Source organism: Stenella coeruleoalba, assembly GCF_951394435.1.
Source record: "Stenella coeruleoalba genome assembly, chromosome: 4".
NCBI lineage: Eukaryota > Metazoa > Chordata > Mammalia > Artiodactyla > Delphinidae > Stenella > Stenella coeruleoalba.
This window is the reverse complement of record NC_137149.1, coordinates 33,106,954-33,124,696: the sequence shown is the minus strand read 5'-3', so window position 1 is coordinate 33,124,696 and position 17,743 is coordinate 33,106,954. Positions and strand designations below refer to the sequence as shown.

The 17,743-nt window shown below is 34.9% G+C and overlaps 1 protein-coding gene across 8 annotated transcripts in view; it reads right to left on the bottom strand.

Annotated features, from left to right (window-relative positions):
• Positions 1 to 17,743, bottom strand: part of TBCK (TBC1 domain containing kinase) — a 244,075-nt gene that overhangs the window by 123,949 nt on the left and 102,383 nt on the right. For all 8 annotated transcript variants that reach the window (XR_013827926.1, XM_079919204.1, XM_079919201.1 and 5 more), the window contains one exon: positions 12,242 to 12,327. Coding sequence is in view for 7 of the 8 variants with exons in the window: in XM_079919204.1 (XP_079775330.1) it covers positions 12,242 to 12,327 (86 nt within the window). In the remaining variant the exon portion in view is untranslated. The remainder of the gene's footprint in view (positions 1 to 12,241; positions 12,328 to 17,743) is intronic.

Here is a 17,743-nt window from a genome sequence, read left to right as displayed (position 1 = left end):
TACAGGATAAATCCAAGGAGAAACATGCCAAGACACATATTAATCAAACTCAAAAATTAAACAAAAAGAAAAAACATTAAAAGCAGCAAGGGGAAAACAACAAATAACACACAAGGGAATCCTCATAATGTTAACAGCTTATCTTTCAGCAGAAACTCTGCAAGCCAGAAGGGAGTGGCAGGACATATTTAAAGAGATGAAGGAGAAAAACCTACAAACAAGACTACTCTACCCAGCAAGGATCTCATTCAGACTTGACGGAGAAATTAAAACCTTTACAGACAAGCAAAGGCTAAGAGAATTCAGCACCACCAAACTAGCTTTACAACAAATGCTAAAGGAACTTCTCTAGGCAGGAAACACAAGAGGAGGAAAACACCTACAATAAAAAACCCAAAACAATTTAAAAAATGGTAATAGGAACATACATATCGATAATATCTTAAATGTAAAGGGATTAAATGCTCCCACCAAAAGACACAGACTGGCTGAATGGAAATGAAAACAAGACCAGTACATATGCTGTCTACAACACACCCACTTCAGACCTAGTGACACATACAGACTGAAAGTGAGGGGATGGAAAAAGATATTCCATGCAAATGGAAATTAAAAGAAACCTGGAGTAGCAATTCTCACATCAGACAAAACAGACTTTAAAACAAAGCCTATCACAAGAGACAAAGAAGGACACTACATAATGATCAAGGGATCAATCCAAGAAGATATAACAATTGTAAATATTTATGCACCCAACACAGGAGCACCTCAAAACATAAGGCAATGGCTAACAGCCATAAAGGGGGAAATCGACAGTAACACAATCATAGGAGGGGACTTTAACACCCCACTTTCACCAGTGGGCAGATCATTCAAAATGAAAATAAATAAGGAAACACAAGCTTTAAATGATACATTAAACAAGATGGACTTAATTGATATTTGTAGGACATTCTATCCAAAAGCAACAGAATACACTTTCTTCTCAAGTGCTCATGGAACATTGTCCAGGATAGATCATATCTTGGGTCACAAATCAAGGATTGGTAAATTTAGGAAAACTGAAAGCGTATCAAGCATCTTTTCTGACCACAATGCTATGAGACTAGATATCAATTACAGGAAAAAATCTGTAAAAAATACAAACACATGGAGGCTAAACAATACACTACTTAATAACTAAGAGATCACTGAAGAAATAAAAGAGGGAATCAAAAAATACCTAGAAACAAATGACAATGAAAACACGATGACCCAAAACCTATGGGATGCAGCAAAACCAGTTCTAAGAGGGAAGTTTATAGCAATACAATCCTACCTTGAGAAACAAGAAACATCTCAAATAAACAACCTAACCTTACACCTAAAGCAAATAGAGAAAGAGGAACAAAAAAAACCCCCAAAGTTAGCAGATGGAAAGAAATCATAAAGATCAGAGCAGAAATAAATGAAAAAGAAATGAAGGAAATGATAGCAAAGATCAATAAAACTAAAAGCTGGTTCCTTGAGAAGATAAACAAAAGTGATAAACCATTAGCCAGACTCACCAAGAAAAAAAGGGAGAAGACTCAAATCAATAGAAATAGAAATGAAAAAGAAGTAACAACTGACACTGCAGAAATACAAAGGATCATGAGAGATTACTACAAGCAACTATATGCCAATAAAATGGACAACCTGGAAGAAATGGACACATTCTTAGAAATGCACAACCTTCTGAGACTGAACCAGGAAGAAATAGAAAATATGAACAGACCAATCACAAGCACTGAATTGAAACTGTGATTAAAAATCTTCCGGGCTTCCCTGGTGGCGCAGTTGTTGAGAGTCGCTTGCTGATGCAGGGGACACGGGTTTGTGCCCCAGTCCGGGAAGATCCCACATGCCGCGGAGTGGCTGGGCCTGTGAGCCATGGCCGCTGAGCCTGTGTGTCTGGAGCCTATGCTCCGCAACAGGAGAGGCCACAACAGTGAGAGGCCCGTGTACCACAAAAAAAAAAAAAAAAAAAAAAAATTTCCAACAAACAAAAGCCCAGGACTGGATGGCTTCACAGGCGAATTCTATCAAACATTTAGAGAAGAGCTAACACCTATCCTTCTCAAACTCTTCCAAAATATAGCAGAGGGAGGAACACTCGGAAACTCACTCTACAAGGCCACCATCACCCTGATACCAAAACCAGACAAAGATGTCACAAAGAAAGAAAATTACAGGCCAATAACTCTGATGAACATAGATGCAAAAATCCTCAACAAAATACAAGCAAACAGAATTCAACAGCACATTAAAAGGATCATACACAATGATTTAAGTGGGGTTTATTCCAGGAATGCAAGGATTCTTCAGTACACGCAAATCAATCAACGTGATATACCATATGAACAATCTGAAGGAGAAAAACCATATGGTCATCTCAATAGATGCAGAGAAGCTTTCGACAAAATTCCATACCAATTTATGATAAAAACCCTGCAGAAAGTAGGCAGAGAGGGAACTTTCCTCAACATAATAAAGGCCATATATGACAAACCCACAGCCAACATTGTCCTCGATGGTGAAAAACCGAAACCACTCCTACTAAGATCAGGAACAAGACAAGGTTGCCCACTCTCACCACTCTTATTCAAAATAGTTTTGGAAGTTTTAGCCACAGCAATCAGAGAAGAAAAAGAAATAAAAGGAATCCAAATTGGAAAAGAAAAAGTAAAGCTGTCACTGTTTGCAGGTGACATGATACTACACATAGAGAATAGTAAACATGCTACTAGAAAACTACTAGAGCTAATCAATGAATTTGGTAAAGTAGAAGGATACAAAATTAATGCACAGAAATCTCTGGCATTCTTATACACTAGTGATGAAAAATCTGAAAGTGAAATTAAGAAAACACTCCTATTTACCACTGCAACAAAAAGAATAAAATATCTAGGAATAAACCTACCTAAGCAGACAAAAGACCTGTATGCAGAAAATTATAAGACACTGATGAAAGAAATTAAAGGTGATACAAATAGATGGAGAGATATACCATATTTTTGGATTGGAAAAATCAACATTGTGAAAATGACTATACTACCCAAAGCAATCTACAGATTCAATGCAATCCCTATCAAACTACCACTGGCATTTTTCACAGAACTAGAACAAAAAATTGCACAGTTTGTATGGAAACATAAAAGACCCCGAATAGCCAAAGCAATCTTGAGAACGAAAAATGGAGCTAGAGGAATCAGGCTCCCTGACTTCAGACTATACTACAAAGCTACAGTAACCAAGACAGTATGGTACTGGCACAAAAATAGAAATATAGATCAATGCAACAGGATAGAAAGCCCAGAGATAACCCCATGCACATATGGCCACCTTATCTTTGATAAAGGAGGAAAGAATATACAGTGGAGAAAAGACAGCCTCTTCAATAAGTGGTGATGGGAAAACTGGACAGGTACATGTGAAAGTATGAAATTAGGACACTCCCTAACACCATACACAAAAATAAACTCAAAATGGGTTAAAGACCTAAATGTAAGGCCAGACACTATAAGACTCTTAGAGGAAAACATAGGCAGAACACTCCATGACATAAATCACAGCAAGATCCTTTTTGACCCCCCCCTCCTAGAGAAATGGAAATAAAAACAAAAATAAACAAATGGGACCTAATGAAACTTCAAAGCTTTTGCACAGCAAAGGAAACCATAAACAAGACCAAAAGACAGCCCACAGAATGGGAGACAATATTTGAAAATGAAGCAACTGACAAAGGACTAATCTCCAAAATTTACAAGTAGCTCATGCAGCTCAATATCAAGAAAACAAACAACCCAATCCAAAAATGGGCAGAAGACCTAAATAGACATTTCTCCAAAGAAGATATACAGATTGCCATCAAACACATGAAAGACTGCTCAACATCATTAATCTTTAGAGAAATGCAAATCAAAACTACAACGCGATATCATCTCACACCAGTGAGAATGGCCATCATCAAAAAATCTACAAACAATAAATGCTGGAGAGCGTGTGGACAAAAGGGAACACTCTTACACTGTTGGTGGCAATGTAAATTGATACAGCCACTATGGAGAACAGTATGGAGGTTCCTTAAAAAACTACAAATAGAACTACCATATGACCCATCAATCCCACTACTGGGCATATATCCTGAGAAAACCATAATTCAAAAAGAGTCATGTAACACAATGTTCATTGCAGCTCTATTTACAATAGCCAGGACATGGAAGCAACCTAAATGTCCATCAACAGATGAATAGATAAAGAAGATGTGGCACATATACACAATGGAATATTACTCAGCCATAAAAAGAAACGAAATTTAGTTATCTGTATTGAGGTAGATGGACCTAGAGTTTGTCATACAGAGTGACGTAAGTCAGAAAGAGAAAAACAAATACCGTATACTAACACATATATATGGAATATTAAAAACAAACAAAAAAATGGTCATGAAGAATCTAGGGGCAAGATGGGAAAAAAGACACAGACCTACTAGAGAATGGACTTGAGCATATGGGGAGGGGGAGGGGTAAGCTGGGACAAAGTGAGAGAGTGGCAGGGACATATATACACTACTAAACTTAAAATAGATAGCTAGTGGGAAGCAGCAGCATAGCACGGGGAGATCAGCTCAGTGCTTTGTGACCACCTAGAGGGGTGGGATAGGGAGGGTGGGGGGGAGACGCAAGAGGGAGGAGATATGGGGATATATGTATATGCATAGCTGATTCACTTTGTTATACAGCAGAAACTAACACACCATTGTAAAGCAATTATACTCCAATAAAGATGTTTAAAAAAAAATCTGTTGCTTAGTGTAAAAGAAAAAAAAAAGATTGTCTTGAGAAAAAAGCACTTGGGCAATCATTTCAGCTATGAGTGAATGTAGGTGTTTTTTTCAAGAAATGCCATTTTTTACTTGTAAGAATGACATAAAAACAATAATTTTTTTCAGGCTTGGATATTTGGCAGTTATTTCTCAAAAATGAAGTGAACCTTTCACTTCAAGAAACAACAATAGCTGTCAGGTGAAGATTAGAATTTTGGAAAACTTGAATCTGCCACTGTTAGCTTGGCAGCTTCTCAATACTTAATGACTTTTTGGATGAGATCAGTGGTGATATTAACGAATGTGATTTTTTTGATATTGTATAATAAAATGTCTCATAGTTGAAAGATCTGCATAGTTCAGTGCACCAGTATTTTCTAAATGACCAATGCACAACATTACAAAATCATGTACGGGTAAAAGAGCCATTCACAGTGCAAGATAGATTGATGGACTTGAAAATAAAAGAATCTGAAAAGTTCACTGATATAGTTTTAGATTGTACATTGCAATTAAGCTTTAAGAAACTACCACTGTCTGAAAAGGTCCTTTGCCATTACATGCCCATGTAGGGCCACCAGAGTTTCTTCATGTACTTCAACTAAAACAAGGTATTGCAACCAGATTGAATTTAGAAGCAGGTATGAGAATCTAACTTTCCTCTATTAAGTAGAAATTGCAAAAATATAAAACAATACCACTCCTCCATTATTTTTTGTTTGTTTTGGAAAACAATTATTTTTCAGAAAAATGTTATTTTGTTAACATGCAATGGTTTCGTTATTGTCATTTTTAAATGAATAACTACATAATTTTTTAAATGTCTCAGTAAATACTAAGAGATATAAACCCACATAAAAACTCTGGGATATCTGATAATTTTTAAAAACGTGAATGGGTCCTAAGACCGATCAAAAAGTTTGAGAACTGCTGCATCATAACATACATCCTTTTTTTTAAAAAAAAAATTGAAGTATAGAGCTTCCCTGGTGACGCTATGGTTGAGAGTCCGCCTGCCGATGCAGGGGACATGGGTTCATGCCCCGGTCCGGGAAGATCCCACATGCCGCGGAGTGGCTGGGCCCGTAAGCCATGGCCGCTGAGCCTGCGCGTCCAGAGCCTGTGCTCCGAAATGGGAGAGGCCACAACGGTGAGAGGCCCGCGTACCGCAAAAAAAAAAAAAAAAAAAAAATTGAAGTATAGATGATTTACAACATTGTGTTAGTTTTAGATGTACAGGACAGTGATTCAGGTTTGTCTTCTGTAGAGTTCATTCCATTATAGGTTATTATAAGATATTGGGTGTAATCCCCTGTGCTATGCAGTAAATTCTGTTGCTTATCTATTTTATGTATAGTAGTTTGTTTCTGTTAATTCCATACCCTTAATTTGTCCCTCCCCTGCTCCCTCTCTCCTTTGGCAACCATAAATTTGTTTTGTATGTCTGCGAGTCTATTTCTGTTCTGCATATAGATTCATTTATATTATTTTTTAGATTCCACATATAAGTTGTATCATATAGTATTTGTCTTTGTCTGACTTATTTCACTAAGCATATACTTCCTTTTACTTGTCTCTCAACCAGTATAAGGATACATTAGATTGAAAACAGAGTGAGGATTTACTAAAGAGGGAAACTTGCTGGATACTTAACTTGTATGTATGTGTTCTTAGCAAGAAGATACCTGGCCTATGGAATTAATAAGTCTTTGGCTTCTGAGATATGAGTCCTTTCTGAAAGGTAATTAAGCTTTATCATAAGAAAGAGAGCTCAGTAAGCCTTTTGTATTTAAGGGCTTTCAAGAACCCAAGGTCAGTAGAATGGGGTTAGGACTAAAGTCAGGGAAAACAGCAATAGCAAGACAAAGGACATATCCTGGCACTCCACAGATGGATTAGAACAGGTTAGTGGGGACTCTTGTTATGGGAGACTCTAAACAGGGTGCAACTTCCTAATTTACCCTGTAACCACACTTGATAAAAATCTAAAAAGCTCATTGTCACTAATCTCCTCTTTAGATTAAAACCTAAAATTTCTTTATGTAACAATAACAACATGAAGGCCAGGAATGAATGAAGGAACAAATGAACAAACAAAACAAACAAATACATAAATATTTCTGAGAAATCCTTTCACATTTTTGGTTAGTACAAACTCAGCTCAATATAAAATTTGAAAATGACAGTGATAAACTTTTAGGGAGGGAGAAAATCGGTAGTAGTATAAGCATCCATTAAGACTGTAGTTAAATGACAACGGTTTTGCCAGCATACTTGCTTACGACTGAATTTGTTAGCTTTATCTTTAGCAGACAGTTAGGTTCAAGAGGCACATATAGTACTGAGATATAGCCCTTATCATTTCTCTTACTGGCCACCGGACAACTGTTCATAATTTGCAGGTTGAATGCTATTTATAGCATTTCAGAAAAATAGTTTCCTTAAGAATGAAGAAACATACTTTCCTGTTCTCATTTCAAAGGCCTGGTATGTTTTCAGAAGCAGAACATACACCAAGACAGAAATGATAAAAATCACTCTGGCCCCAATTTTGCCAAATACACATTATTCACCCTATTTATATGTAAATCACATAACTACCATGATATATATAATCTAAGCATCACATCAGTGTACAACATTCCTAACTATTCAAGCTTCAGCAATACTCAGTATTCAGAGTTCTGTGACCCACGGCAAATGGAAAGGAGCCAGAAATCACAATCTTTCCTGCAATAGGAGTCTGCATTTTAATGATGGAAGATTAATGAGGGCTTACTTTGATAGGATTAGTTATTGAGCAGGAAACTCAGTTTGGGATCTCATTACCAAAGTGTCCACATTTGCCCTTGATGAATCCTAGCCTGTATTGTTGGAGGTGCAGAAAGTCACCTAAGCAATCATCTTTTTTTTTTTTTTAACATCTTTATTGGAGTATAATTGCTTTACAATGGTGTGTTAGTTTCTGCTGTATAACATAAGCAATCATCTTAAAGGTAGAACACTGAAGGCAATAATTCGGGAAAAAAAAAAGAAAGCAAGACTGCACATACAAACTAATGACATGTAACTAAAAATAAGTGATTATTAATAGAATAAGAAAAATGTTAGAAAAATTCTCCATTTCATCATACCTCTCCCACCACTATTCATTGTCAATAATCTCTACGTTAAAAACATCAAATCTTTTTGTTAAATTAAATTTAAAAATAGTCTCAACATTTTCATGTTATCTCCAAACTTGAGAAACAGCCCAACAAAACACACACAAAAAAATCAAGATTTCAAAAAACTAAAAACAGGGCTTCCCTGGTGGCGCAGTGGTTGGGAGTCTGCCTGCTGATGCAGGGGACACGGGTTCATGCCCCGGTCCGGGAAGATCCCACATGCCGCGGAGCGGCTGGGCCCGTGAGCCATGGCCGCTGAGCCTGCGCTCCGCAGCGTGAGAGGCCACAACAGTGAGAGGCCCACGTACCACAAAAACAACAACAACAACAACAACAAAAACCCCAAAAAATAATCTTCCTATTAACACTTTAACTGTGTTAAATATCTCTCCTTTTGCCCTTTCTCCGTGACAAAAGAATAGTCAGAGAAAAGGGAATTTCCTCCAGGTTAAGATATATTGTCTTTCCCCTAACTTCTCTTTTGTTAACTCTAGGACTCTCAATAGTGATAGACGTGTTCCCTAGAGGATGTTTGGAAATACATGTAGAGACATTTTTCAGAAATAACGTGTAGGTGTTTTATTGTCACAATGATTAGGGGATTATTATAGACAATCAGTGGCTGGGGGCCAGGAATGCTCAGTATTTGCCACATACTGGACATTCTCAACGCACAAGGAACTGTCCCCCACCCCATGCGACTTATGAATGTCTCATAAAACTAATCACACTATATATATGAATCAATATTACTTTCGCATTACTAGTATTGAAGCTTTTACAAGAAGTTATACAAAAATACCCCAGTAATTATAGGAGAGGGTCATAATGGAGAGGGAAGCTAAATAGAATAAAGATATTATATCAAAATTATTGAATTATTAAATAATTAACTCACCTTATATAGCAGCACATTTAACAAACACTAAAGTACCCTCCACTCAGATTTAACAAACATTAACTAACATTTTGTCACAAATGCTTTGAAAAACTTTTAAAGCAAAATAGTATATTATAGATTCCAATATAATGGAAAGCCCCTTTCTACCATTCCTCAATTCTAATTCTCTCTTCTTTAAATATTATGTTTTGTACTTTCTATAACTTCTGTAAGAATTCCTTCCTAGATGGAAATTATAAATCTGACATTCCATATGTATGTCTTCTAGGCAAGCTAGAACTTATTTTTATGTACGGTGTGAGGTTGGCTTTGATTCCCACCTCCCTCCATACAGTTACGCAATTGCATCAGGGCCATTTATTGAATAATCTTTTCAAATTGACTTATAGAGCCATTTCTGTCATATACCAAATTCCATACCTGGATGGGTTTATTTTGTGCTTTCTGTTTCACTAGTTTATATTAATATCACTGCATTAGTTTTCTTTTGGTTAATATTTGCCTCATATTTTTTAAATCTCCTTTTTGACCAATATCCTTAAATTTTTACATTTGTCTCTTATAAACAGTATACAGATGGATTTTTTAAAATATCTAATAATTTCCTTTATTAGGTAATCAGGTTACCCTCTTTCTGTGTTTTCTCTATGTTTTTAAAGGGGTGGATGACTTTCCTTTGTTCCACACTCCCCCATTCCATTTAAAAGTTATACATTTTCTTTCTATTCTTTTAGTGAGTACCATTCAAATTTTAATATGCATTCCTGTACTTCTACATTTCTTGTGAGCAGAGATGCTAACTGCCCTTTGTTCTGCAGTATAGTCTCAATGATGTTTGCACAAAAATAGCCGTGGTAAACAGAGATAGAGTCTCTTTTTGCAGCAACAGACAGGTTTTCTTATAGCCTCAGAAGAAAACGATAGCCTCTCTCTCTCTCTCTCTCTCTCTTTCTCTCTCCAGAGTAAATGAAGATATGTTCAATATCCATTAAAAAAAAAAATCAAGTTCCCTAAACTCGGAGTTCCTCTCCTATAACACAATCCACTGCATTATGCAGGTATCATTTGGACCCTCTGTGTCGTCTCTATGGGATTTGGAAGCAAGGGAAATCAAGACAAATATGCTAATGCTCATGCTGCTTGCTGTGCTGTGAGTGAGAAAGTCCTTTGTCTCTGACACAGGAGTCTTGGATTTTCTGCCAATATCCATGAAACAGTAACAGGCTCATTTATTAGCTTTTGAGTACGGTAAAATCAAATCCCAGATCTGAAAGGATGCCTAACTGGATGTCTAAATATAAAGAGCATATTTACTTTCCCCTCAAATGATACAAAATCATTAGAACACTTTTAAGTTGAAATCCCACTGACTCTTATCTTTCATGTTATTGTTATCTAGAATTTTACTTCCATCATGCTATTAGCCTTTCCCCAATTGATTTTACGTATAAATATTTAATAGTCATTGTTTAATTAGATTGCAAACTTGTGAGGATTAGAGGAGTGCTTAAAGAGGGTTAGAGCAGTGCTTAGTGCACAGTAAGCGCTTAATATATGTCCACATTATTTTTTAACAATGTTTTTTGCTTGCCTCTTCTCATATACCGTACACTTTCAGAGTTTAATTTTTCTGATTAAGCAAAGATAAGTTATTTTTCCATATGTGATTTTTTAATACTATGTTCATGAATATGTCTAAGGATTTTATCAGACTATCTTTATAATTCCATACATATTTTTCTACATAAATGATTCTTCTCAATCTAAAACTCTGACTAAAGCAGTGTAGTTTTCTGTTTAGTCACCGAGCACAATTAGGTGCTTTCAAGGGAATTTTTAAAAAAGAATTATCCTTTTTTTTAAGTCTATATCATAGTAGTTTTTCCCTCAGAAACCTAAAACAATTACCAACTCGGCAATCAGTTCCTTTATAATTTCTTCAACTCTAGCCATAAGATTTAATCTAGTATTGTCTTATGCCATATCTCACATTTATAATGTGAAGCAGGAAAGGTAGGGTTATGTAAAAATGAATACTTAATATGATAATATATATACTGGTTAAATTTTTACAAAGTTTTCTATCTCTATACGTAATTATAGGGTTTGATCTTATTTTATTTGTTTTATAATATGTATATATATATTTTTGGAGCCCTCATTGAGCAAGCCATGTACTCAAATGAAAGGTATTTCTCCACAGGCCTAGAAGCAAATACCACTGTATATATGAAGGATGGCTACTTTAGGCCTGACGATGACATCACAGAATTACAGTGCAACACACAGAGCAATGAACTAGAATTAGTACACCTACGTTTTAGTCTCTGTTCTCCCACTGGAAGATGAACCAGACTAGGGGCAGAGGGCTGTCAAATGACATAAGTTAAAGTTTTATGTTCTGAGACTATTTAGTTTTGTTACCTTCTCAAACAATAAATTTCTTATCTACTAATGCTGAAATTACTTGCTTCATACACCTTACAGATTTGTCTTGAGAATCAAATGAAATGTTTGTGAAAGTATTTTTAAACTTTTTAAACTTCAAAGCACCCTGCAAGTATTTATACTGTAAGTGTTACTGTTAACACTTTAAATGCATTAGTATAGTGTTAATATAAACATTTTTCACCCCTAGTCTTACCATCAACATATGGGTTTCTGGATATAAGCCTTAAGAGGAAAGGTATGATCAGGAAACAAAGAAGGTTAAGATAGAATAAGGAGATTGCTATCTCAAAAAGGTTCTTTTTTGTTTTGTTTTGTTTCACAAAGTCCTGTGATACTTTTAAAAGAGGTTTGAGTCCGTGTCACATACTACATGTGAGTAATAGGCTAAGCTATACCTTGGCTAACCTTTGACAGTCAACTCTGACTTTTGGTTTCATAAGGAACCCAAGAAGCTAATGAAGTAAGCCAAAATCTGGCAAAGTTTCCAAGGTAATGTATCAAGCAAAACACAGAAGCAGCTACTTAAGAATTTACTAAGTTCAAATTTCCTACTTCTTCAAAAACAGGCCTGAATATCAAAAAATCCAAGTGAAAACTGCTAACATCACAGTTTAATACAACACTCACACTACTGGGTTTTTAAAAATAATTTGATAGTATCAAGAAAAATAAGATACTTCCCCTTTACTTAAAGTGAGAATATGGAAGGTAACCACACAAACTTTATAACAAAAGACTATAATTAGTAGCAGGAACTTGTTTAGATACATGGACTTCTTAGGACAACAAAACTTTAAAAACAGTACTTTGTTGTGCTGCCGATTTCTGCTTTATTTTTTTTTTTACCTCATTTCTATTAATGCAACAAGTACTTACATCTGGAATAAATCCAATTTCATTGAGATGATTGCTTAGCTCTGGATCATGGAATGCAATCATCTGAGAGAATACAGTCAGATACTCTGAAATGACAAAGTTTAAGACAATCATTTTTTTTTCACATAGTACTTCAAATAAAGACATTAAATCCACATAAATTAGTTTTATTTACATTTTGAATGAGATTTGGTTTCTCCATGAAGAGAACATACTTTATTAATTTTCTGTTTTGTTACTACTTCAAACATGGCTAATTATTAAAAAAACAAAGCTTTTCATTAAAAGCTATGCCACAACTTATTTTCTACCTTCAGAGCTGTCACTTCATTTCCTGAATCACAAATTATTCACATGATGAATGATTTTTTCCTATTAAATTCAACAAAATCATTTTGTCTAGTGATATTAAATCTGTCTTGCATTTATTAATTGTTCAGAAAGTGTAACAGATACTTAAATAAGGAACAACACAGTCACAAATAGAATAATTACACCTCAAATTTGTTTACATATACAGATATATGCATTTGTTCCAGTAAAGTGAAGACCCAGGATAGATCCTAAGGCCCAGGGAACTTCTGGGTTTAATTAACTTTTCTTTAACTTCTTTTTTTCTCCTTCCAATTAGCAATGGTATATTTATAGTACTAATTTACCTAGAAGCCAGAGGTATGCAACATCAACAATCATAAGCATTCAACTTTATGCTGATGAAAGCATATAGTTATTAACTTTAAAAAGCACACTTCATTTTAAACTAGAAAATCATGCCTCAGGCAATTGTCCACAGCTATGCTCCAGTTTATTAAATATCTTTCTTATCTGAGCCTGATAAAAGATAATTACTATGTAGGATTACATGGCTAATTAAGGATCTACTGAAGAAACCTAAACCACCATGAAAACATATTCCTTGTATCCTGCCAAACACTTATGGTGGGATTTATACATGTGTTATAACTGCATACATACATATATACACACACACATACACATATAAATACACACAAATATATATGTGTATATATATATATAAAATACACACATAAATATGTGTATACACTTATTTTGTATATTATTGTATACCATATATGTAAATATAAATTATAAGGCTGGCAAAAGTTTTGGTTGCTCAGGATAAGCTCTGGAATGAGATACAGTATGGTTTGTTACATTCAGAAAAATTTCTTTAAGGGAGAGATATGACAGAACTGATGATATCAGCACTATGTCAAATTTCAAGTTATTTCAAAAATGAATTTAAAAGTTCCTTAGAGCAAATAAAAAAAAACTGAAATGAATATGTCCTTTGATTTATAAACCAACCTGAGAGAATTTAAGAGGAGCTACAGAAAAACAGACTGGTAGTCAAAATAAAACAAAAGATCCCATGGATATTACTGTTGACTCTTTTAAAATATTCATAAAATACTCTAATTGTGATTTATAATAATGAAGATTTGCATCTAGAGCTATAATAACCCCCAAAACAGTATTTTCTAACTGATAGGTGACCTATGTAAGGGTAAATGTTATTCTTAAAAAAAAACCAAGGTATTTATGAAATTTCCTCTTAAACTTCAAGTGAGGTTTAATGTTGTACTTTGGCACACAATCATGTCTTATATAAATTTCTGTTTTACTGAAACTTTATACTTTTTAATTTTTTGCAATGAGATATTAAATGAAAATAGTCTTTTTCCCTTCTAATGCCACCATATTAAAAATTCTTATTCCTCTCCTATAGAATAGGTTTTTTAAAATTTATCATATACTTTTAAATGACAATTCTCAAAGAATTCAGTGTAAGGATTTTATACGACACTATCATATTTCTGTGCAGCTGTTTATAAATAAGATATCTACTCGTTTTCAAAAAATTTTTCATAAAAGAGATACAGAGATGACATTTTATTAAGTCCCACACATGGATATCCTTATTTTTTCCTTTTCGACCAGTCTTTCTGCTTTCATTCTCTTAGCAGGGGTAAGGAGAAGACGAAGGATAATGGGCAACAGATTTAAAGCAAAAGGTGTCCTCTGCTCACAAACCAAAAATGGCATTCTCAATTCCGTAACTATTTGTAATTTTCCATCAGGCTGCTAGTTTATTCTGAAGATGGAACTATAGATAAATATGCAGAGAGTCATAAATCTCTTGTCAACTAAAATGTGCCCAAACTAAATCATTTGGTGACATTAGACTCACAGCACTCAAAAGAAGTCAAAGTTATTTTACTGCAAATGAACCCAAATTAGATTATTTTCCATTATGAAGTCTGCCAGCTATAAAATTTGGCTTACTGTCTAAAGCCACAAGAATAAGCACCAACCTTTATGTCTAAATGGGAAGAGGGGGTTTCAAAAGAAGAGAAAGGAAAGAGAAAGGTAATTTTTAGGGCTATATTTGTGAATCATTTTATGTTTTGCTCACATACCTTGCTCTAGTAAAAAAAAATCTACAAGCAGCTTACTTAATAGATCTTGGAATATTTCTAGTAATGGTAGAACATTTTCTGTCTCAGGAAATATCTCCTTAGTCACATGATGCAAGACATTTTTGAAAATGCTCAATGTATTTCCTACTACCTTTCAATATCCTATCATTAAAGTCATCCATGACAAAGATGTGCATTAAACTGGAAATATGCAATGTACTGTTTTTCCAAATATATAACCCTTAGAGTGAGGTTGCATACTCTCCTTCTCTTTTTGCTACTGTTGGATGAGAAAGGAGATTTATATTATATTCCCATTTGACAACTGGACTTCAGACTTTGATGCCTGTCTTCCTTTCTCCCCCTAAAATACTTATTGAATGTCTATGTGTAGTGGGACCATACATCCTAGTTTACCTGGAAGAGTCCCAGTTGCCAACGGTAGACTCAGTGTCTGGTGCATTTAGTGCCCCTTCAACCCTCAAAAATATCACTAGTTAGTTATATATTCATCCTAGCTATGTGTGGCACTACATTAAATGCTAGGGACATTACAGTGAAGAAGATAGTTCCCTTGCCTTCAAAGGATTTATAAACATATACAAGTAAAAAAAAATTGGAGAAATTTTCCCAATTTTATTTCCCAAGTTTATATGGTACGTCCCTCTATCTTTCCCTTTCTGACTTCCGCATCTTCTAATGGTTCAAGTGTAACTATGCCTTGGTTTTATAAACAGTGTAACAATATGCTGAATGTTGCGGTGAAATTCCAGTGGCCGTTTTGGTGAACACACACATAGCACAGTGACTTCAAACAACAGTTTAAATGTTTTATAGGCCAGTTTTCTGGGTTGTTTCTTTCTTAAGTGCAAGATGACATTAAGGTATAGTTGCATTTTCCATGAAGGATTAGTTTCCATCCTTAATAACTAAGTGGCTGCCTCTCCTCACCGGCCTGAACCTGCCTTTTTTTCTCTTCAATACCTTAAAGTATGTCTGTCTTGCAAGTTATAACCCTGTTTTCCAATATCACTGAAACTCTAATCAATCTATCCCTTTCAAATCCCTCCATTTTCTTCAATCCAACTGGCACTCTAAGGTTCTGAATCTAAGAGTAATTTTAATAATCATAGATAATCTTAGGGGGACAACCCTGAATTGTTTAATCAGTATATTATTTTTTAAAGTTCCTATGTGTTGGTACTTTATCAACTTGATGGTAAATTTGCTGGGGACAATTTGATAGTGCCAAAAATGATTATGAATATTCATTTCCGCAAGTAATTAAATTTATTATCTTCTTAAAAATGTCTGCAGGTAATAAGTTAATAGAACCATGATTAAAAAACAAAATAGAACAGGACATCTTGACTAAATAGATAATTTTTCTCTCTTCTGTAAGAGGCAAAGCATTGAGTCTTATAAGCATATAAATACTCTATTTTATGAAAAACTTTAAAGAAGTTTAAAGTTCTATTAGAGTATAATTATAAAAACACATTTTGGGACTTCCCTGGTGGCTCAGTGGTTAAGAATCCACCTGCCAATGCAGGGGACATGGGTTCGAGCCCTGGTCCAGGAAGATCCCACATGCCGTGGAGCAACTAAGCCCATGTACCACAACTAGTGAGCCTGCACTCTAGAGCCCGTGAGCCACAACTACTGAGCCCGCATGCCACAACTACTGAAGCCCAAGCGCCTAGAGCCCGTGCTCTGCAACAAGAGAAGTCACCACAATGAGAAGCCTGCACACCGCATCGAAGAGTAGCCCCTGCTTGCCTCAACTAGAGAAAGCCTGCGGGCAGCAACAAAGACCAACACACCCAAAAACAAATAATAAATAAATTTATAAAAAATAAAAACACATGTTTTCAAAGAAGATTTAATGTTGCTATTGAATATAGAAACTTTTCATCTCAGTAGAGACAATTAAACGACTAAATGAATACGCAGTATTACAATTAGCTGTTGAATTGATTGGTTTCATATGACACAGGAGTTTTCCAAAACTATGGGAAACAAAGTGTGTACGTGATATTTATGCTAATCAAAATCAATGTTATTTTGAAGTTTAATGCTTAAAACACCATAAAACACAGGGGGACGGGAGGACAAGCAAAGAGGGAAACCAAGAAAATGAAAACTGAGTATTTCTAATTCCAAGCCTAAAATACACATTTTGAAGAATAAATCATTGCTCTTTCATAAACTTTGGCAACCAATAATCACTGTACTGTTTCAGCTCATTCTTTAGCTCTCCATCCCTCTTTCTCTGGCTCCATGGACCAGATTTGACTACTGGCTGTTTTATCAATCCATTTTGCACTTTTTTTTACCTCAGTTCTTTTCCTTGTCCTCTGTCTTCAGAATGTCTTTCTCCCTTTCACCAAGCAAATTCCTACTCAAATTTCAAGTTCGTCAATAAGTATTCTGTCTCTTAAGAAACCTTTCCAGACATGCCGTTCCTTTCCTTTGCCACCAAAAACAAAGTTAAAAAATCAAAATAACCTCATCCCATTTCTTCCTCTGCACTAATATAGTAACATGTATACTTATTTCATTGACTTATAATTAGTTATTTTCACATTTATTTCCTATATTTGGCTATGAAATCCCTTGGAAAAAGACTGAATATTAAAGTACATTACTGGTTAATCAATCAAACTAAATATGAGTCTTTTTGGCCTTTCTGACCAATCTCTCCAAATTTGTGCTGTGTACACTGTGGTTTCTCTTGTATTTCCATATATGAAACAGATATGGTCTTGCTTATTTGTATAATAAGCCTTTTCAAAGTGTATTAAAGAAGTTCATAGTTAAAAAGTATGAAAACTCCTCTTTTTCAACATATATCTAGTTGAAATATGAAACAATTTGTGGAGAAATGAAACTTTTCAGAGGTTAAAAATAGGAATCTCTACAGAACCAATATAGAAGTTAATGTAATGGAAGCTATCTAATATGGCCCTGTAAGAGCTGGCCATCTAGTGAGGCACCATCCAGCCATCTCATAAATAACATAACCAACTCATTTTATAAGTCCTATTTTAACTGTTTTTCT